Source organism: Castanea sativa, chromosome 5 (genome assembly GCF_040712315.1).
Source record: "Castanea sativa cultivar Marrone di Chiusa Pesio chromosome 5, ASM4071231v1".
In the NCBI taxonomy this organism is placed as follows: domain Eukaryota; kingdom Viridiplantae; phylum Streptophyta; class Magnoliopsida; order Fagales; family Fagaceae; genus Castanea; species Castanea sativa.
In genome coordinates this window covers 45,391,907-45,416,307 of record NC_134017.1, presented here as the reverse complement: position 1 = coordinate 45,416,307, position 24,401 = coordinate 45,391,907, and the positions used below count along the sequence as shown (strand labels likewise).

General features: G+C 34.2%; 1 protein-coding gene across 3 annotated transcripts; it reads right to left on the bottom strand.

Moving 5' to 3' along the window:
- Positions 1–6,681: 6,681 nt before the first annotated feature.
- On the bottom strand, positions 6,682–13,739 carry LOC142636328 (cysteine protease ATG4-like). Of its 3 annotated transcripts, none has more exons than XM_075810514.1 (9): positions 13,419–13,739; positions 11,206–11,773; positions 11,016–11,101; positions 10,809–10,859; positions 10,336–10,715; positions 8,252–8,390; positions 7,486–7,541; positions 7,322–7,392; positions 6,682–7,219 (listed from the first exon to the last, which is right to left on the bottom strand). In XM_075810514.1, exons 2-9 carry the CDS (start codon positions 11,702–11,704, stop codon positions 6,999–7,001), a joined length of 1,503 nt encoding a protein of 500 aa, XP_075666629.1. In that variant the 5' UTR covers positions 11,705–11,773; positions 13,419–13,739; the 3' UTR covers positions 6,682–6,998. The 3 variants fall into 3 exon arrangements, with proteins under 3 accessions (XP_075666629.1, XP_075666630.1, XP_075666631.1); XM_075810515.1 differs by lacking the exon at positions 13,419–13,739 and adding an exon at positions 13,004–13,105; XM_075810516.1 differs by lacking the exon at positions 13,419–13,739 and adding an exon at positions 11,967–12,087.
- Positions 13,740–24,401: the final 10,662 nt, after the last annotated feature.

Below are 24,401 nucleotides of genomic sequence, written 5' to 3'. Positions count from 1 at the left end.
TATTTATCACTCACAATTATATAAATCAACAAATTATGAAATTAGACTTCTTTTTATATCTAATATATGAGAAAAGTTTATACTGAGAGTTACACTGATTTTTTTCCCCATCATTTTAGTTTTTGTGCTGTGATGGGTTTAGTTAGTTGAGCACTATCTCAAATATTATGTAACTAATAAGATGTGAAAAAAATCAATTTTTTTCGTTGTCCATAAGACATGTATGTGCTGTGCAGCTGTGGTGGCCTCCAAGTGAGAGAATATGAGACAGATTAAGTTATAATGCGAAATTTTTGGTGTCAGTATTAAGGTCCACTGTATTAAATATGCAAGAGGAATTGAAAATGTTCACAAAAGTTTTCACTCCCTTTTCATAATTGTGATGCAGTAGGCTGTGAAGGCCTATGAGAGAAGAGTGAAAGAGTGTATATATATATTTGGAATCGAGCAAAGATTGAGTCAAGTAATAATGATAAGTATTCATTTTTGACCATTTGTCTCCATTGCAACGGATTTTAGAGAGGTACAGATCTAAGCTAAAGTCCTTTTGGGGTGTGTTGTTGCTAGTCGATGCATATACCAAAGAGTATCAATATCTTGTTTATTTCAAATTGATCAAATTTATAACAAAGTTTAAAAATTACAAATATAAGTGTTTTTTTAGTAGTATATTATTTCAAAATTTTAAAATTTTGTGACATTATCTGTGCTATCAAATTTTATCTTTTAAAAGATAAAATATGTTCACTATGAAATAAACCTTCTTGATTATTATTTATAAATGAAATAGAAGATCCCGATCTTCCACTTCAAGAGCATAGATTTGGCCAATTCAATGCATAGACCAGGATGTGCAGGTTTTCCTAGCTAGTGAGGATACAAACACTGAGGGCATTGTGGATACAATAAAAAAGTGATTCCATGGATATGCGGGAGGGTGATATATAGGCACAGATTTATCTTGAGGGGTTCAGCAAATATAGGCAGAGACTTGTTATACCAAAATGATATAATAATTTCTCAAAATTGGCTCCATGCACGAACAAAAAGTATGATGAAGCCAGTGAAAAATGAGCTGGGTTCCTATTTTTATTTATGATTGAATCAATCTAAATGTCCTTGACCTCAGGCCTCAGGTGTGTGTGTAAGAGAGACAGAGAAATAGAGGAGTGAATAATACCATATATACTGCACACAATCAGTGATTGTGGGGTCGGTGGTTTCAAGCTACATGAACAATTTGACCCCAACGAATCGCAGGGACATATGACTGTGTAAGTCCTACTCTTCCCGTGAGCAATGTTTGGACGAAACTCGTCACGGGCTTAGATGGAACTCATAATTGGTGGGAGAAAGAAAATGGAATTTTTTTTCTGATAAGAAAGTGGAAATTCTCATGTTCATATTTCATAAAATTATATGCTAACTTGATTTTCTTTTCCTTCTCTTTTTCCCCCTAAACTCTTTTTTTCTCTCTCGGAATAGATGATTGATGTGATGGACCAACCTTCTCCAAAATTATAGTTTTATTTTTATGTTTTTGGATGAATAAGAATAATTATATGAAAGAGAGAAAAAAGGACCCAACTCATCTTACTCGTTTAGCAAAAAAAACCCTAAGAGGAAGAGAATGTAGGGAATTAACATGAAAAAGAAGCAGAGAAAACACACGTAATAATAATAATAATAATAATCACATGCACAAGACAGTATTTACGTGATTTGGCAATTTGTCTACGTCTATGGAGTTGCAGAGATTTCACCATTATCAGGGAAAAAATGCAACGTGCGGCAGTATCGTTTTTTTCTCTCTCAAAAACTACATCCAGATTCCCTAATCACCAAAACAACGGTTTCTATATTTTGCGTATAAGATTCACAATGGGCTACAAAATGGGTTAAATTTTTTTTCTCAGGGGCGTTGCCCCTAGCCCCTAGGAGGCTTGTCCATGGACCCATTAAAAATCACATAAGAGCACTCACAACAGAGGTGAGATATGTGCCAAATGCTAAATATTTGGCACATATCCCACACCAAACACCATTTGACCCCATTTATCAGATGTTTTAAATGCCATATTTTTTGCAACATGCTACAGTAGAGTCACAAATTTGCCACGGTACGGTAAGCTGTGGCATATGGATTTATTAATTTTTTATTCCTCTTTCTCTCTCATATCTCTTTCATCTTCTCCTTCAGCTATTCAGTATTCACCGCCTCCATCTCCACTCTCCCATACTCTTTCTTCTTTCCTCTTCCCTTTTGCTCTATTCTCTTCCCATTCATGAATATGAGCCACCACCAATTTTCTCTCTACTATCACTGATCTATAAAATCTCCTTCACCAGTTTTTTTCCCCTTTTGTTCGCTCTCTCCTCTCTGTTCCATCTCAGAGTTGCCTATCGGCGTGGGTCTGGTTGTGGGTTTGTGATTTCTGATTGTGGTCGGCGTGGGCGTAGGTCTCTGGGTTGTGGGTTTGTGACTTCGGATTGTGATCGGCGTGGGTCTCTGGGTTGTGGGTCTCTCTTCTCTGTTCTATCTTGAGTCGCCGATTCGCTGTTCGTTGTTCTCAGAGTCGCCGATTTACTGTTCGTTGTTCTTAGAGTCGCCGATTCGCTGTTCTATCTTTGAAGGTTTCATTGATGGGCAGATCGGTGGTGGGTAGGTTCGGGTTGTGGGTTATGGTGGTGGGTGGGTTGAGTTTCATGGGTTGTGGGTTATGGTGAATCGGTGATGGCGAATTGGTGGTGGCGAATCGGTGATGGCGAATCGGTTGCGATTGTGGCTGTGTGATGGCGAATTGGTTGTGATTGTGGCTATGGGTTATGGCAAATCGGTTGTGATTGTGGCTGTGTTTTTTTTTTGTGGCTGTGTGATGGCGAATTGGTTGTGATTGTGGCTGTGGGTTATGGTGAATCGGTTGTGATTTTGGTGGTTGTATTTTTTATTTTTTTTTATTTTTTTTTCTGGTGATTGCGGCTGCAACAATGTTTGGTTGTTGTTGTAGTTGCTGTTGTTGGTGTTGTTGATGATGAAGATGGGGGAGGGATTTAATATATTATTTTAATGTGGTGTAAATATTGTTTTAATGTATAGAGTTGAAGAATAAAACATCTGATAAATGAGATGTTGTAAAATAATGTGGTAAAATAATAAAGTAGGGTTTTGGTGCTGCAAAATGGCATTTTTTTTGCAACATTTGCTACAGATGCTCTAACATCATTTCGGGTCGGGTTGTCATTCAAATCAAACACAACTAGGCTCCACAAAGCCTAACAAAGAAGAGATGAAAAATGGGTCCATCCCAATTAAAAAAAGTAGCCTATATAACCGGCTAAATTGTGAAAAATGAAATTAATATTCCAAAGAACAAAAGAAAAATTCCAGCAAATGAAAAAACTTAGAGCAGCTTTGACATTGGTATCATTAATTATAGGGTGCAATTATATGGATGGCTTTTATTTTTCATGGCATTAGACGAGTGATTGGTCCAACATTTTGGAAAATTGAAAAGTTTGCGGAAGTTTTTATTAAAACTAATAACTTAAGGGCTTGGAGTATCTCTATTGTATACTTTGGATTGTCGGGCTTCTAAATCCTAGTAGAATAAATTAATTGGACATGCTTTGCTTAAACTCCTCTTCAACTTAGCTCTTATAAGACATGGCAATTGCAAGTTAGTAGCGACATTCCATAAATATCAATTACCTAGCTAGGAACGTTTTTATTTCCTTCTGGACTTTGGCCTCTATGATTGAAAGGAGCAAAGTGATCTTTCTGCCTAGAGTTTCAACCTTTTGGGTCTCATTTGAATTCTACTCAATCTCGGGGATGTCCCTAAACCCGTGTGTTGGAATTGGCCTTGGTCAAGTGGCCTAGGCCCCAAGATAAGGATGAGTTAAGCTTAGCTGAATACATATGGATTCCTCCTTATGGAACCTAAGGCAAACGGGTGGCATTGAATTAATCCAAGACCATTTTGTACTGTGGATATATGGATACACGCAATACATGGAGTGGCAATAATTGTAGGGGTGGACTTCCCTTAAATGAGGTTTTTGATGTTGTCGTAAAATTGGATGCTCTGGTTCTAATTTCCTTTCTCACTTTTGCTTTTATAGTTCACCCTAACTTGAGTCTTTTTTTTTTAGATGATTGCAGCGCAGGTTTCTATTGCATGATCCCTCACGCGGAAGTCCCACATGTAGAAAACACAGGTCCACGACTTTGTTTTGGAGGTGTTTCTTCTTTTGGTTTGTTGCTCTAGCATTTTCCTTGATTAATGGAGGTGGTTAACTTTTGTTAGCTATTTTTACCACATCACACCTATTTCCAACAAACTCTATTTGGGATTTGGGTGAGTTTATTTTTACCACATCACGCCCATTTCCAACACAATTTATTTATTTTTATTATTAAACCTATAAAATTATGTTAGTCGAAACAAACCAATGCTAGTTTGGTATAATTGTCTTTGCATAGAACAATTATACCTAAAAAAATTATTATTTTATTAAATTTTTATATAAATAAATAAGTAAAATAAAATATTTCCTCAATTTCAAGTATTTGGTTCAACTAAAATTGTTGATCAATTTGAAAATATTTTTGACATAAAATGATTTATGCCTCTATTTTCATGCAAAACATTTTACACCTCACCCAAAACTCATCAACCTCAACCTCCACCTCCCCTTAATTCCCCCATTGCTCTTGGTTGATCTGGCCGCAACCACCCTATGGTCGTCGATATCAACCCAACCACCTTGCTGCTGTCAATATCCACTAATAGCCTTGCTACTGCTGATCTTGCCCCAACCAATTTATCGTCTCTCTCTCTCTCTCTCTACTTTTTTTTTGTTTTTTTATTTAAAAAAAAATTTCTTCATTATTTTAGATGTTTTTGAGTAGGAATTTGTTTATTATATCTCTGTTTGGTAGCTAAGTAAAAAGTAAATTTTTTGGAAGCATTTTTAAGAATACAACAAAAACCTAAAATATTTTTTTTTCAAAAAATGTTTTCACCCGAAAATATTCTACGATCGGAAAGAAATTTTTTTCAGGTAAAACAAACTGAACCATACATACAAAACAAACTGAACCATACATACAAGTACTTCTCTCTATCTCTCTCTCACTCTCATTGTAAAAAGGTTCATGAAATGAAGATACGTTAATATATTATGGATGATGTTGCATGTTCCAACTACCATGCAATAAAGTTTAAAGCAACAAAGGTGCATTGCGCTTATGACGAGTTTGACTTTGGACTCCAGAAATTACAACACTCTCTTCTTTTAAGCAACAGTTGCAGTGCATTATTATACTGCTTCTTCTAATTAACTTCAAATACATAATTACATTAATCATTAAAACAAAAATAATCTTTTTAAGACTTAATTAAACTCAATATAATTATGTATTTGAATTGAACTGAAAACCTAATATACTCCACCTAAATTTGTCATTTATTTATTTGCGTTATTTTGTTCACTTGAAGGTTGCATTGTTGCAGTTGATTGGATTTGGAAGGGTCCAAATCCAGCCCAGTCTACATACAATGTATGGTCGGCAATGCCGAAGTAGAAACTTGTAGTCCAAGAATGTTTCTTAGCTGTGTTAATTGTTAAACAAGATATTGCTTTGCGCATAAAGTAACAATAGTGAGAATAGACAGAGAAAAAAAAGGAAATGTTTTGGGCCTTTTGGCTATAATTTCATCATCTCAAAGGTGTAATGGGGTTTAACTATGAAAAATAACAGCTTAGTGGCATTTTTTGTTCTCTTTTATAAAGAGAAGGGGGATTCAAATCTCCTCTTTCCCATTATTGGGACTATTGAGTTACTAAAAAAAAAAAAAAACTAGGAAAAGAAAGAAAACAAAACTAGTAAGATGGAATAAAGACTACCAAAAGCTAATGGGGGCCGGGTTTCATTTTTCTTGATGAGTTTTTTTAGTAATCTAGAAGCAAATTTCCCTTCTATCACATAGTAATAGGCTCAACTAATTAATTTTTTTTGGGATCAAATCCATCATTCATATGAGAGGGGCAAGTATTGCTACCACAGAATTGAATAATTTTCCATCGTGCTCTCTCAAGAAACTTGCCAATTTGACTAAACTAAACTAAACTAAACAATACTTGAGGCTGATCAATGACGAACACCTTCTATGGCCCTCAGCTTCTTTAGGAAATTTTACCCAACTAAATTAAATTTTGTTGCTAGATCTAGCAAGGCTTTTAATCTAAAATTTGGGCTGCTTGGATGGTGGGAGGCTCAATTTGTGCCTATGGGCTTAGATGGTTAATTAAAAATGGCAATTCAATATCCTTTGGGGAAGATATATAGGTCCAGTCGAACCCGTTAGGCATCATTAGCTAACTGATTCAAGGACCATTTGATGCCATTAAATTTTGACCGCTAATACAATCACCATCTACAATTATGTGGGAATTGGAAAGCATCCAAACTAGATCCACTGGTATGGATGGACAGAATTGGCTTTGGATTGGCAAAAAACTCAAAATCATAAAATCTTGACCGTGAAACAAAAACTACCTTTTTGACTTGAAATGAAGACGATCTTATTTCGTGTCGGGTAGGGTCAGTATACGGCATACCATTTGGACAGGGAGAGTAAAGAGAGAGAGAGAGAGAGCTGGCACACTTGCAAAATATAAATGGAATGCCTACGTTATATTACAGCATCTACACCTAATTAATCATATTAACACTTTGAAAGTAATTTGAATTTAAATAACAACAAAAGAATCGTAATAACTTAAATATTGTAGCTTTCTACAAATGTCAGATCCAACAAGCTCGAGGAATAAGGCACAGAATTTCTCATCAATTGAACTTGGCAGTCACTGTAATGCTAATGAGAAGCCTGTGGAATTGGCATAAGACACATCACATGCCAAATCATGCACCAAATTTTCCTAACTCCATACTGGCCTCAGACGTTAGAACCCGGTACCAATTAATCTTTTGATCAAAGGAGTTGCCACTCATCCTCATGTGAATGGCCCTCAGCATCACCAACGGACTCGAGACCAAAGGACTCATCCTTTTGAACTCCATCAGTATCAAATGACATTTCAGGGTGACTAACTGGCTTTGACAAATTATGCTTCTGAGCCACAGTAAATAATGGAGCACCATTTGACTCATCTGCCAGCTTGGAAGCCCGAAGACAAAAATCATCAAAATCATCTGTCAACCAAGAAAACACAGAAAACCAAAGTCAATAAAAGATTTTCCCTAAACTATATAACCAGCAGAATCATGAAATTCAATCAGGCCCAATCAGCAAACCTTTGTCTCGACAATAAAATCCAAATGCTAAGGATGAATCAATGGAGTCTAATGATATGTGTCGTATGATACTGAGAGAAAGAGAGAGAGAGAATTAGAGAGCAAAATAAAGAAGAAACCTAAGAGCAGAAAATACTCAAGTGAATAAAGTCTCATAATCTTACTTGCAGTGGTAAGATGAAGTATCAGCCTCTAGGTCGTTTCTACCAATACTAGCTACCTGATAACAAAAATAAAAAATCAGTAGTTAGTCGTGAATGCAACCACAACTACATTACAATTAATATCCATTCTAGAAAGTAGATCACCAGTATATTAAACATATTTCCTGCATATCAAGACAGTCATACTGGCACTTAGACGTAAGAAGAGAAGAGGTGGTGAGAAATATACACATATTTTTCCCAATACACATATTTTTCCCAAGGTAAGTTACACATGCATCCGGTGGATCTTGAACCCACAAGGGCACAACCTCATGGACCTCACCCTCTACCTTACTCTCACAAGGAGAGGTAGTGCTAGTTAAGAGCTAGAGCTCATTGGCCATGCTATTAAAAATGATTTGGAAAAAAAAAAAAAAAAAGCACAAATGACAAAGAAGTTGGGGCTATGGAAACCCAATGATACAGTAAATCCCAAGTTCTAAAATAATACTCATTTTTCTTGATTGAGCTCTTTCTGGGACCATATTCTCCACAATATAAGGCCATCATGTTGCTTCAAATAATCTGCCTCTCTCGTTCCTGTAGTATCTTACAACTTAAAATACATCAACACTACTTTTATTATTTTTAGTTTCATTAAGTTTTTTCATAAATTATTATTTGTGAAGTGTTATTTTCAATATATTCTTATCAATCTAAAATATGTATTTCGTACACATACAAGTATTTATAGAAAGTAATTAATTATAGTTATGCTACATACTGGTTGAACGTCATGTGGATCAAGGAAGAAAGCCTTTTCATCTTGCACACCAATGATGTAAGTTGAAGCCCCTGGCTTCCCACCCACGATGCCAAGGCTTTGTGGAAACATAAAAGTTGCCCTCAATGATGGAATATACCTGAAAGAATATAAGAAATATTCAGCAAGTAACATATATGGTAGAAAACAGAATTACTTATAAAAATAAAATAAAATAGTTAGGATACAGTAAATTCTAAAGTGCACTGATTTTATTGTCGAGTCAATGTCTCCATTGAATTTTCTGTATAAACTTCTTCTAAAGGCCATGATTAGAAAAGATCTCCTGGTCCCACTAATACTAGTAAAACAAGAGATCATCATCGAATGTCTGCTCATGTCCATGAGAAATGAAGATATGGCAAATCAAGTTTATGATTCTTCAAGAACTAAGTGTTACCCCAACTGTCTTTGGACCAAATGGCATCTGCTCTCCCCTAAAACAAGTGGTAGAACTGTAGAAGGCATGTCACCAAGTTCAGTCTTGTGTGGATCCTAAGTTGTGTTCATGTCTCTAACAAACATTATAAAAAACTCTGAAGAGCACAACTCCTGTTTATCTCACCCAAAGCATGCCATCTTCTACTCTATATTTTCTCTTTAGCTTAACAATATGTGCTTATGAACCACAACACCCATCCTAGCATATCCCTACCTAGGTGTTCCACATAAAACCAACCACTTTATACCTAAAACCAAAAAAAAAAAAAAAAAAAAAAAGTGCATATGATGTCCTTGAAAAAAATATGTATTCCCTCTATCCCAAATTGTTAGTCTTCTATTCCATTTTTATGTAAAAGACAATGCATTAAATGATGTTCCCTTAAAAAGTCGAACTTTCTAAATAGGGTTAAAAATATGGGGAGGAGAGAGTACTATACAAACCCAAGTGTAGGGTAGATAAAACATTGCACAACTCAACCTGACTCATCCCAACATTGCGCGAGCAGTTTCAAGACATGGGCAGATCGGCTGCGGGTTTAAAGATGGTAAGAATCAGTTTGATGGTCAGGTGTAAGAAAACCCAACTATCAAAATACCTTGGTGACATGCCTTCTACAAATACCGGTTGAGTATTTTGTCAGGTGTAAGAAAACCCACTCAACAGTAATCAGTTTGGTGGTCAGGAGTTAGTATATATTTTTGATAATTCAATAGTTACAATGGAGGAGGGGTGGTTTGAACCCATGATGTTTTCGTTGGAACCACTAGAATGTGCCAGGCAGTTGAGCAATAAGGCTCTTGGCAAGTCAGATGCAATATAGTATACCTAAAGTAAACATAAAATATAGCTAAAATATATAACATGCCAAAAAATATTAACTAACTAACTAAAAATATATAGCCATAAGGGATACTAGGTGTTCCTTGGGATCTCCAATTGTCCATTTTTTTTCCTAAATATTCTAAAGAGCCCTTTGGACGCAAAGGGTTTCCCTTCAAACAGTAAAATCTACAGGCAACTGACCCCACCTGCCAGAAGCAATTGCTAAGTAATGCAGGGGCATTCATCCCTGAAGGGTGAAACAGTTTATGCTCATGAAGAAACTGCAGAAGTCTTCCTAAGTTTCTGGAAAAAAGTATATTATCTGATGTATACACTAAATTCTTTTGATCATTAATTTATCAAAAACACAATGATACAGATAATCATTCACAATATTTATTATCAAATATATATATATAAAATTGCAGTTCAAGCCTTTTGGCAGTGGTATGCAAAAATGGTGAAAAGCAAAGCCTTGTAGGAACACTATCTTAAAGCTCACAACTAAAGTAACCTAAAATACATATCAAATAACAAAAATATCAATCAAGTAAAGAAGTAACAACCAAAGTTTCTAGATATTGAGGAGCTAATAAATGCAACCTCATGGCTTGCAATATAAGGAACCACGTGGCTATAAAATCCCAGCTCAACCATAACTAATTACTACTATACCACAGCTTGAGATAACAATGCTGAATTAGATTCTACAACTTCCCAGGACAACCTAGATTGAAGATAAGGAGTAATAAGTACAAAATTCTGTAACTTTACGAACCTGGGATTGACCTTTTCAAGTCCAAGAACCAAAGGAACCAATAAAAGAATGGGCGTCCAATCAACTTGACCTCTTGAAAACTCAAAACAATGTCTTGAGGCATCTTCGATGCAAAGAACTGGAGCTCCACCTCGCTCCCCATCTTCATCTCCAGAAACAACATAAACAGCCATGGGAAGTTGCTGGTCCTCAAGGTTAGTTGATTCCCTTTTACATCTGGCCAGAGTTTCCCACGTGCGACACATGGCATAAGGGCCCACCCATGACCCAGCAGCAAGGTTATAAGCCTTTCCAGCTAAAAGAAGATTGTGGATAGAGAAAGGTGATGCCTCAGAATCACCAAAAAAGTGCAGAATCTCAATATATTCTTGATTGAATGGCTGCATATGATACAAAAGAAACCATAAATAAGATACATACTAGGCAACTAAAATTGATTTGTGAATATCACATTTCTATACCATTCACCTCACCTTTTGCAGAGGTTTTCTCCAGGATCTCCCTAATCGATGAAAAACCAATGCCTGCACAGATTAAAACCAGTCATATAGACCAACTAGAATTTTTTTTTAAATTATTTATTTAATTTTTATTTTTTTTTAACAAAGGGCATTATTATAACAAGTAACAATATCATGGCTAATTAACCTGAATAAGGAAAAAATAAAGCAGAACCATACCTGAGCAACAAGCATCTGACTACTGCGAAGCATGCAACCCCAGCTTACATCACTGGTATACTTTGATTCTCCAATAGCATCAAAACCTGTAGAAAAACAGAGATTAGTAGTTTCATTCCAGTGATTCCAATTTACACAAGCTTTCTTTCTAGATACATCAAAAAAAAGGACGATATTCTATTAACCAAACCTTTTCGATATGTTGCCAAAATTCGTGATGAAAAATCTTGTTCAAATCTGGCTAATCCATCGCTAGTATCAGCATCTCCAGATGACTCATCCAGTGACATTTTATAGCACACACCTAAAAGCCATATGTCACTTGTTGAGCTAGAGATGCCAGTCCTACTTAACCCTAGTACGCGCTCGTGAAGTCTCCTCATTGAGCCACTAGCCACAGCTTTTCTTACAGCTGCTGTCCACCCATTCTGTTTAGCATGAGCTACCTTCTTTTCACAAGCCGATGAACCACTAAGAACTGCCTTGTTTTCACAAGGTAACGCCTCACTATGTGTTTCAAAGATAGAGAGAGCGGATGAAACAAAATTTGACCATACGGAGGCCTTAGTGAACTTACTATCACTGGATTCTGGGTCTGAACAAACAGGCGGTGGACTACTATTTGAGGTATCAGTTAAACTTTTAGAAGAACATTTTGAAGCAACAGCTCTCTCACAGAAACCCTTCATTACCTAGTCATGAAGCGTTGTACAATAATGGAATCGGCTCATAGAAGCAACCCAAATTTTAGTCTTTATCTGCAATCCAGAGGTAAAAATAGAAATTATTTCCAAAAAGAAGCCAAGAGAACTGGATTATATGCAAATAACATAAGGAAGCAAATCATAATTTTTAAAACTGGAAAAAGTATACATTAAAACTAGTAAAAATATGTGTTCTTAAATATGTCATACTATAAATATTAAATTAAAACAATGAGCTGTAGCTCACCTAGCACCATGATAATGGGATGGAGGGAGAGATCGTGGGCTTAAGACCACTGGGAGAGTGTAACTTACCAATAAAAAAAATCCACACAACAAATTACATCCACTAGTATAAGCCAGAACTCCAAAGAGTACAAATTCCTCTCATTCTTATTTAACAACTTCAATTTCCAAAATTGTGCACTCTGAATAACTTCTTCTTTCCCCATCTTGGTGGGAGCACTTTAACTTAAAAAAGCCTTAACCCCAACAAGACGGGTTGACTTAAATGAAATGTTTCCCATCAAACTCAATCTAAATTCTAAAATCATTCATTTTCAACATTTAGCCATGTTAACCCATGTTGTTTATGGCCTTGTCATTTAGCAACTTCAACTTGTATATCCAAACACTTTATAGACCAAAGTAGTAGAATTAATGACATCTATCTCAACCAGTTACCAAACATTTAGCCATGTGTTAACCTATGTTCTTTATGTCTCTAGTAAGAGCATGCAACCTCCAAATAGCAACATGGCAGCCAACCAATTACCAAATTCTAAAGTCACATAGAAAAACCCAATTCTACTTTTTTCTTTTTAGACTCAAAACACCTGTTTTCTCGACTTCCAGGAGAATACTTAAGACTCTGAGCAAGAATATGAATGATTTACACCCTTGACAATGAGTCAATGACTACATAAATATTCTATGGCATGAACGATTTGCTCAAGTACAATTTGTTCAACATCGTGAACATAAACTTTCTATGCCTATCAAAAAAATAAAAAATTCTATAGCATGAATATTGGGCATTGGCAATGCCCTACTAAATTTTTTTTTGATAGATACATTAGATGTCCAACATATTCTTCATCAGGGGTGGCCACAAATGTCATGGTTTGTAGCATTTTTCTACTAGCTAACCAATTAAATTGCCTTGCAACATCCTCTCAGTAACTCCACCCACAGCAAAGCTTGCCCTTCCAAATTTACCATTATATACATACATAGACAAACTCAGTCATACATCAATCGAGCAGTATTTACTGTGACCACTACCTGGGATTCATTGAGAAACACAAAGCCCACACCTTAATCACTTGAGCTCACTTTCTTAGGTTCCCAAATAACACTAATTCCTCAAAACTCGCAGAGATCTGATATACATATACTAATATTTATTAACATAAAATTAAACTAAATAGAACCCAGAAAAAATGGGAGTGATTAGGATCTGAAAGCGTCATAACAATTGCCAGAGAAACTGATTTTAATTATCCATTCAATCATCCAATTCAAAGACATAATAAAACAACAAAAGCAAAAAGGACAATCCCAAGTTATTACAAGCAGGCACATAATTAATGACCCTATAATTCAAAACCAAACATTAACATTAACATAAATAAAATAAAATAAAATCCCATAATATATAAGAAAAGAGAGAAAAATTAGGAAAAAAAGCGGTGGTTACCTGAAAAAAATTTCTGGAACTGAATCTTCTAATAAAAACGATTGTGGTTTTGGGATTTAGAATTGAATTAGATGGGTGGGTTTTATTGTTAATCGTTTATTCACATAGAAAACCAAAAAGCCAACACAAAACAAAGTTCCGGTTGAGTTTGTGTTGTGTTTTGGAATCTACGTACGACTTCGGAGTTTGGAAACTCGGGAAGAAGCAAAAACCAACAAAAAATCTTTAATCCCTTCCCTTCAATAATTATAAAATGCTATATGCTTTTTTTTTTTTTTTTTCGGTATTTTTGGTCACGACAGAGGACAGACACGCCACTTCAATTAAAAAAAAGAAAAAGATAGAGACAGAAAAGTGAAGCTGAAGCAGACCTGTTGGACTCTCATCTGGGTCCAGGCCTTTTCAATATCTGGGCTTCAACTCTTGGTTTTGAGTCCAGTTCTATTTCAATATCTGCCTAACTTTGCTCAATTCTCGTTGAGTTTGAAAATTGTTACGACACTTTCGTAACAATTTCTAGGAGGGCGTTTGGATAGCAAAACGTGCGTCCACGCTCAACTCTTTTTTTTTTTTTTTTTCTCACGCGCATCTGTCACTGTTTATTGACCATGAACAGTGATTTTAGGCCAATAAACAGTACTTTTTAGAATGAACAGTAATTTTTATACATTAAAAAATTATTTTTGTACAGTATTTTCAGTTTTCAGTTTTCAGTTTTCAGCAATAAGTTCTATGAATATGTGCAAAAAAAAAAAAAAATAGTAATTTAATTTTTTAGAGAGTTTTGTCACTTAAGATGTCCACTTCTAATGATAGATTTTATTATCAAACTAAGAGATCAATCTGTTTTTAATGTAGACGAGAATTGAATTTTAGTTTTTTATTCAGCCATAAAATTTTTTATCAATTGGAACTAACTAGAACCCATCAAAAAACATAGTTAATTTAACTTGTAGATTTAAATTAAAATTTGATGGTGGACCAAAAATTAGACTATCTCCTATTTGTCCATAGGGTCGTTTAAGTCTAAAAGGGTAGTCCCAATTCGAGAAGGTCATCCAAAGTGTAAGAAGGTAGTCCAACATGAAAACACCAAGATGACCTCGCAACGCTTAGAAATTCTTAGGATAAATTTATATCAAAAAACTTATAATCCGGACCACGTTCTACTATTATGAAGTATGGGCAAAATCCTTATTATTGCTCTAACTTCCCACTAAGTTCTTAACTTCTAATGGCAGTCGCAAAAGATAAGTCTGAATCCTCTAACTTCTATAGCAGTTGTGGAAGTTAAGTCTGAACTTTCTAACTTCCATTCATGTTGAGGAAGTTATTAAATAAATAATCACTCCAAAACTCACTATAAAATGACTCATCCATATCAAATGAAGGTAAGTTTCCACTACTTCTAAAGTTGGAATTCTTGAATTCTAGAGAGAAAACTAACTTAAGCATTAGAGGGTTTTTGACCGGTTCACCCCGGTTACCTTTGATCTTGTGTTTTTTTCCTTTCAGACCTTCTAAACAACCACTAGTTCATTGAAGCCTGGAGTATTCAGCCTATTGATTTTCTGTGCACTATCATTTGGCGCCATCTGTGGGACGGTTAAATTTGTATTTTGCAATTTATCTTTCTTAGACAAAATGCTGTATGGTCCGGACAAGATCAATGGCCACTAGTCTAGGCCACCAGGAGAGTGGAAACGCTTCCAACCACCCCAACCGCGCTCACCAGTCAACACCTGTTATACAACCGTCTTCCATCCAACAAATGTAGTCTATGACAGCTGCTATGACAGAGCTAACACGTTAGAATCAGGAGTTGACTCGAGAGATTAACCAAAGAAGGCAATGTCATGAACGATGTGTGGAAGGGCAAGCTCAAAGTCAAGAAGTTAGAGAATGAGAGAATATTGAGCGCGAGAATCATTCAAGAGGTATAGCTTCTCGTAGGGTCCCACATTTGGAAAAGGAGATGGATCAAATGAGGAAGGCTATGGACGAAATGAGGGAAAATATGAGAAGGACGAATCGCGTAGATGATTTAGTTCATCGAACTGATTCCCCTTTCATAACTTTTATCAATAGTCATCCCCTACGATTTGAGTTTATGATGCCTTCGTTGGATTTGTATAATGGAACCAATGACTCATGTGATCACATTGCAACCTTCAAGGCCACAATGCACCTTCAAAGAGTTCTAGATGAGATAATTTGTAGGGCTTTCCCAACCACCCTTAAGGGGCCAGCACGAGTGTGATTTAGTAAGATACCTCCAAACACCGTTAGTTCTTTTAAGGAGTTGAGTAAATTGTTTATCAATAGTTTCATTAGAGGTCAAAGGCATAAATGCTCCTCATCCAGCCTGCTGACTATAGAGCAAAGAGATAATGAAAGTTTGCGATCCTTCATCACTCGCTTTAACAGGGAAGCCTTGACGGTGGATGAGATGGATGATAAGCTGTTGTTAGCAGCCTTCCACAATGGAGTTAGTTCAGATTTATTCATCCACAAGCTCTATGATCAAGAACCACAGACTATGCTGAACTCATCCAATCAGCCTAAAGCGTCATGAATGCGGAAGACGCAATCATTGCCAAGAAGAGGAAGAGAGTAGAGCGGATGGAAGCAGAGTTCCCTCGTTATCCTGAACAAGGCCCTCGTCCAAAGAAGGCCCAAACAAGAGAGAAGAAGGATAGAGATAACAAGAAGGCAAGTTCGTCTTCAGGACGAAGTCAGCATTACACGCCTTTGAATGTTTCACTTGACCAAGTACTTATGCAGATCAAGGATGACCCATCCTAGAAGTGGCTAGAGAAGATGAAGGAGGATCCTAATAAGCACAATAAGAACAAGTATTGTTACTTCCACAGAGATCATGGGCATGACATGGACAAATGCTATGATTTGAAGTAGCAGATTAAGAATCTCATCAAGTAAGGAAAGTTGAGAAATTTTCTTGGACGAGAAAATATAAGGGAAGATAGAAGAGACATCACAACCCCTACTTGAAGAAAAAAGAGTTATAATAGGAGGAACTGCAGCAGGACAATCTTCTAAGTCAAGGAAGACTTGCTTAAAGGTGGTACAGAATGTCCAACTCACTGGACGAGTACCAAGGACGAGGGGGACAGACGAGCAGGCTATCACTTTCACGGACGAAGATACTGGAAGGGTCCATCATCCACATGATGATGCAATTGTCATAACTTTGCTCATAGCAGACTATACGACTAGAAGGGTGTTGGTAGACAATAGGAGTTCAACAGATATCTTATATTATCCCGTATTCTAACAGATGAGACTTGGAAGAGATCAATTTCGTCTAATAAACTCACCCTTAGTTGGATTTGGAGGAATGAAGGTACAACCAGTAGCCACTATTACTCTACCTGTTGTGGTAGGAGCATATTCACAGCAGATAGCCAAAGAGGTGAATTTTCTCGTTGTAGATTGCTCGTCTTCCTACAATGCCATCATTGGATGACCAACCTTGAATAATTGGAAGGCAGTAAAGTCCACCTACCACCAATCTGTCAAGTTCCCAATAGAGTATGGAATAGGACAAGTGCAAGGAGATCAATTAAAAGCTAGAAAATGTTACTTACCCATGTTGGCTAAGGACGAGCATGTGCAGACGATGAATATAGAAGAAAGAAGGGTTGCCGTAGAACCCACTAAAGTATTGAAAGATGTTCCTCTAGACGAGAGTAATCTTGAGAAGTTTACCAAGATTAGAACGAGCATGGAAGAGAAGACAAAGCAAGGCCTCGTCCTGTTCTTAAGGAAGAGCATTGATGTATTTGCATGGAGTCATGAAGACATGCCGAGGATTGACCTAAATGTCATTACCTATCGTTTGAATATATATCCTTCCATCCAGCCCGTCAGTCAGAGGAAGAGAGTTTTCACTCTTGAACGAGATAATGCTATTAAGGAAGAGGTCTAGAAGTTAACCACAGTAAAGTTTATTCGGGAAGTCTATTACCCAGATTAGCTAGTTAATGTGGTGATGGTCAAGAAGGCTAATGGCAAATGGAGAATGTGTGTGAATTTCACCGATTTAAACAAGGCCTGCCCCAAGGATAGTTATCCATTGTCATGCATTGACCAGTTGGTGGACTCAATAGCGAGTCATAAGTTGTTAAGCTTCATGGACGCCTTCTCAGGTTATAACCAAATAAGGATGGATGAGGTAGATCAAGAGAAGACATCTTTCATTACTAGTCAAGGCTTGTTTTGCTACGAAGTGATGCCCTTCGGTTTGAAAAACGCACGGGCAACTTATCAGAGGTTGGTCAATCATATGTTTCGTCCACAGATAGGGCAGAATGTAGAAGTGTATGTGGAGGACATGTTGGTGAAAAGCTTGGATGAGAATTCTTGTTTCGTCCTAGGAACTCATGTTAAGAATTATTGTTAATGATTCCTAATGCATAATACTATATATACTCAAACCAAGTTTCATATTCACAAAATTTTTCATAATAAACATATTATTATGTTTGGTTTTAGTTTGTTGAATAGTAGGTCCTAAAAGTAAAATTAAGTCCAACATGTTTTTAAATAATCAAATATAAACAGTCTTCTTTTCAAGCTAAGCATAAATAATTTGATTGGTTCATTTATGGCTTTGATAGTTTATAAATGGTATGTTTGAAAATGTGACTAGTTAACATAGAAAATTTATATATATAAAGTCAAAATTGAGAGAAAATTCAATTATATTTCAAACTAAATTTCAATTAGAGTTTAATTTGGGTCCATGTGTATTGTCTATGTTTTTAAATTTTTGTTCCAAATGAATTAATAAAGCATAAAAAAACAAGTAAATAAACCATTAAAAAAAAAACATAATCATATATCTAACTCTATATATAAAATTGAAAGAAAAGAGAGTTTGGATGATTTTACTTTTATGAGCCATTTTTTGTGTAATTAAAAATAATTCAAATTTATAAGCCACTTATAATGCTATGAATATTTACTATCTGTTACTAGCTAGGTAAGTAGGTAGAAACATATATATTATATTCATGTGTTTGTATTAACAATGATTATTTTTAATTATATCGTACATATGCATGGTTATAAACTAATTTTAATTACAATTAGTGTCTGAGATAAAGTGATTCCTTTCCACAAGTTAAAACATTAAAAAGAAAAATCAAATGTCATGTTTGACACCAGAGAGAGAGAGAGCATTATTTATTAGGTCCGTTTGTGAACAACTTATTTAGCTGAAATTAATTTTTTTTTTTTTGTGGCTAAAAGTACTATAGAAAAATGCTAAAAGCGATGAATAGTATAGTGAAACTCATAAATAATACAAAAAATGTAATAGGACCTATAAATAATAATAAAAATAAGTTAAAAACTCTAATAAGTTGTGGGTTTCGTCACTTCCCAAGCACACTTATCATATTGTTGGTTGCATTGTGGCTTTTATTCTCAAAAGTCAAATTACTTTCCTTTTAGTACCGAAGCCGCCATTCAAATCCAAATTGTAGTAGGTAAGCTATGAGAGATGAAGAACATCGTATATAGTTTATGGAAAAAGTGGTACAGTCAGCGACGGATCCACGTTAGGGCAAAGGGGGGCCATGGCCCCCCCCTCCCCCTCCCCCCATTTTGAAAAGAAATACAGCACTGTATAATAATAAATGTGGAAAATTATTAATTGATAATAATAAATGTTATTAATAATGTGGAAAATTAAAAATTTCCTCCAAAAATGTGTGTAGTGGATAGTAATAAATGTTATTAATTGATAACGTTTGTTTGTTGATTTATTTTATGAATTATTAACTATTTTTAGAAAATAATTTATTAACATTAATGTTGTTATGGCTTGTGGGGTGTGTTTGTTTGGTTTATTTTTTGGACTAAATTTTGAAACTATAGAGCTATAAAATATGGAAATAATGAAACTTTTTTATTTTTTTATACAAGATAGAATTTCTACTCTAACCTAATCTAAGTGTATATATGTGTGAAACTTTATCTTGGAGACTTGAATCCTAGCCCTTACCCCCAATACCCCACAAACACTTGTACTTGTGGAGTAATTACCGTGCTAAGGGTGCGCGGTGGTATGAAACTTTTATTTTAAAGGTTGATGATGGGAAAATTATCTATAATATTTGATTTTTTTAAAGAGAAAAAAATTACAAATAATTTGAAGCTAATAATGTAGCATTGCCTCCAATGTTGATGTCCCAATTCATAAAAATTTTCAAACAAAATGCCAAAAAATTGCCACCGATTAAATTAGTATCAATCCAAATTGTGAAAATATGAGATTATAATGTTAATGAATGAGATGAAATTTGACAAAGCTTGAGTAGATGTTAGTTTTGATTTTCATAAACTTTTTTTGTATTTATACTTTACCCCCCCCCCCCCCCAACTTCGAATCTTGGTTTTGTCCCTGGGTGCAGTCTATTAGCAGGAATAGAAAAGCTATATTCCACTTTTTGTCCTCTTCTTTCTTTTTCAATAATTGTGTTATACTATGTATATGAGTTTTTTTTTTTTTTTTTCAATTCATTTTTAAACCTAGATTATTTTATTTGAATTTTTTTAATAAATATAGTTAGTAAAATATAAAGTGGAACACAAAAATTGTGACAAAAATTTTTTATTCAACATATTACCTTATATATCTTAGATTCCTCAATTGAATTCAAATACTTCTTCTAAAAACTTAAAAAATAAATAAACACACACTTGATTGTATTGACTAATCAAACACAAAATATGTTATATTTAAAAAAAATTAAATGTAATACAAATATGTATTTGAATTTAATTTAACAACCTAATATATTACTATTATACATAAGATATTGAATCTAATTTTTTTCCTTTGTCCTTCCTTAAAAAAAAAAATTGTCCTTTGTCATCTGTTCTGATCCATTTTTCTTTGGGCTCCAACACACAAGAGCTCAAGCCCAATGACCTAGGATTGCAAACTAGTAGCATGGGCATTTTGATCGATGTCATATTGTGTATTTGTGAGCAGCAAAGCTCAGTACCGAAAGTCAAAATAGGGACCACAATCAGAAGAGATCCCACATAAAATCCAAGGGATCCAAGTCCTCCAAAAAACCAGCGCATATTGCAAATTTTTGCTCAATTAACCAATGAGAACCCAGAATTGGGTGGTCCTGGTATGTTTGTGTATATATATATATATATATATATATATATAGAGAGAGAGAGAGAGAGAGAGAGAGAGAGAGAGAGAGAGAGAGATGGGTTCTAATAAACATTTGGATCATATTATTCTCATCTTTCATCAAAATCTCATAATGTTAGTGGTTGTACCTCTGTCATGTTCCAATTCAAAAATTTGGGTTTTAATGTCATAAGTGGTGGTAGGTTAAAATTCCATATTCACATCCCCCATTGAAATTTGCTAGATCCATGTTCATAGGGGCCCAAGCAAAATATATAAAAAATAAAAATAAAAAAAGGGCAGAGAGAGGGAGAAAAACTGGGTTGTCCTTTAAACACAATACAAATGGAGTGACTTGGCTCTTGCTTAATTTCTTTTCTTTATTATCAGATATGAATATATGAGATATCATGTGACTTGTGGTGGAAAGGGTGAAGCCGTGGAGAAGGACATGAGATTAGAGAGAAAAGGCAAATAATTTTAAAGAATAAAATAAAATGGAGGTTTTTGGTAACTCATTAATGCAACATTTAGAATATTAATTACAAGGTGTAAAATGTTATTGACCATTAGATCTAATGGTAATTTACGGTCAAAAAAATGTGTAACTTATGTGAAGTTACACCGGGTGTAACTTGAACTTATATCATATATCTATATATATATTGAGTAAACATTAATACTTATTAGTAATAATAGTGTTTTAAACCGGGTTTATAATACATTATATAATTAGAATACAACTACAAAATGATCTAACCTTTACCAGATAAGGAGAAAGCAAAAAGAAATAATATATATATATATATATATATATATATAGTTCTTTTGGCTTCCTCATTTTTTGGTGTAAATTTTTTTGACTGTCATCATGGGGTAAATTTAATATTGGACTATTGGTGGTGGATAGAATTAGATTATATTACACGAATGTACATAATTTTAAGATCATTGCCGAGGTATTTTACCTGAATTTTCTTGTTCAATGAACCTCTTGAAACCACTTGCTGCATCTGATATCAATATAGCTTGCCAATCCTCAATCTTTGCCGAGGTGATTTACTTGATGGATTGGAAGATGATTACTAATAGTGAGGCGGTGAATGTGGGTAATTTAATTTAAATGAGTTAGACATGGTAAATAATAATTACATATTAGTAATGTGAGAGGTAATCTTTTGCTAACCGTTAGATTTAATGAGAATCAATGATCTAAAATGGGTGTAACTATAGTCGAGTTACATCAGGTGTAACTTAAACCCATCTCATATATATATATATATATATATATATATATATATATATATATATATATATATATATATATAGAGAGAGAGAGAGAGAGAGAGAGAGAGAGAGAGAGAGAGAGGAAATACTAACGAATGACCTTACGTTAATGGTTAACAATCCATTTAAAGAAAGTTTTTATAGGAAAAGAAAAAAAAAACAATTAATGTTAATATATATATATATATATATATATAAAGGTTAGAGAAGTTCAATTAAAACTTGAATTAGAATTCAATTTTGTGTCATGTGTCTAAATTTATGTGGGAATATCACACCATAATTATTCACTTACGTTTTTTAATTTTTGTGCCAAATGAGTTAATGAGTGCAAAATACTAGAAATATAATATTAATGAACTATAAAAATATAAAAAATAAAAAAAATCACATATACTCAATAAAAATCACCACACATTCTATCTTATTAAAAATTATAAAAAAAATTATCATGAGTAGTATTAAATTTAGGTAAGAATTTTAATATGTGACTAATTATGTTTACTTTTTTTTAAATGACTAATTATTTATATTTTTAAGATAAAAATTGTGTTTAATTTTAAATGTATCTATATGTATGCATGTGTTACATGCTATTTTTTAAAAATAATTTGAATAATTATTTATATTTTATAATAAAAATTTTGCTTAATTTTAAATGCATCCATGCATTTGCATGGATTACGGGCTAGTCTATATCTATAAGGGAAAGTCCAATTAAAATTTCAAATTAAAGTTCAATTTTGCGCCATGTATCCGAAATTATTTATTTTTAGAGATATTTTATTTCCTAATTTTAGAATCATAAATATTCATCCACATGAGTTATTAAGTACAAAAACCAATGAGTCTAGAATAAATAAATTGTAAAAAAGCAAAAAAGTGTTTCACAATAACAAAAATTAAGAAGTAATAAATAAACATGAACCGCTTATATTTTATACCTAATAATATTATTACAAGACTTCTTAAAGAGTTAACAAAATATTCTTACAAGACATTTTATACCTAATCAATAGTATTTAAATTATATATATAGGAATCATACTATGCATCTTTTTGTATATTTTTAAGTGTATCCATGTTTCAAGCTACTCTCTCTCTCTCTCTCTCTCTCTATATATATATATATAGTTAAAGCTAAGAGAAAATCCAATTATATTTTAATTGGATTCTCAATTTTGTGCCACGTGTTTTGTTTAATTTTTGCCAAGTGAATTATTGAGTCCAATTTTAATTATATTTAAATTGGATTTTAATTGAAATCCAATTTTTCGTCATATGTCCATCTAAGTTTTTTATTTTTGTGGCAAGTGAATTACTGGATACAAAAACTAAAGAGTCTAAAACCAATTAAAATTTAAATCATATATATAAGAGGAGAAACCATTAGATATTTTAAAAATGTATGGTTTTAAAAAAGTATAAACTAACACTATGTATAATTTGAACCTATATGCATAGGGCTACACACTAGTTTGCGTAATGTAAGACAAAAAAAAAGTAAAAAACCAACTTATTTTTAAAAGTAAAAAAAAGTATAATTTAAGTAAAAACCTAGCTTATAATTGGTTTTGTAAGTTTGTCACCAAGATAAGTTACCTCAACTACGCCTTTGTCCTTACTAAAGCCAACAACTTCTGAAGTGTGCCATGGATTGGTCCCCTTCTTCTTCATCTTCTTCTTCAAAAAAGTGAATCTTTCCTCTCAAAAACACGAAGTCACTCTATTCACTTAGTGGAGGATGTTAAAAAGGAAAGGTAGCTCAAGTTGGAGCTAGAAAATCTCATGGATAAGGAAGGGATTATGTGGGCTCAAAAGCTAGATCTAACTAGATTACTCAAGGAGATAGGAATACTAAGTATTTCCAAACAATGGTAAAAAAAAGAAGGGCTCGAAACAAAATCTTACAACTCAGGACAGCTGATGGTAACTTGACTGAAGACTTAACAGAAATAGAAAATATGTTAGTAGAGCACTTAAGGATCAGTTCAAGGAAAATGATACTAAATTAGTAAATCAGCTGCTGGAGGAGCTAACTTCTCTCCCAATCCCCAAGGTTGATCAACATTAGAAGGAGCTGCTTGAAAGACCTGTGACAAATGTAGAAATTGAGTGGGCAGTACACCAATTGGGGCCTCATAAGGCTCCTGATCTAGATGGGATTCTTGAATTTTTTATATCAGAATTTCTAGAGCATTGTGAGGCAGGACATCATCAGTTCCACACATGCTTTCTTCCACTCAGGTTCTCTCCTCAAATCCCTTAAGCAAACCTTCCTTATTCTAATTCTTAAAGTTCACTTCCTTGAAGATGTTTCTCATTTTAGACCTATCAGCCTTTGTAATGTCATTTACAAAATCATTTCAAAAATTCTTTAAATAGGCTAAAACCTTTTATGGACATGCTCATAACACCCTATCAGAATGATTTATTCAAGGTAGAAGCATCATAGATAGCATATTGTTAGCCCATGAAATCTTTGACACCCTAAGGAAAAAGAAAGGAAGGAAAAA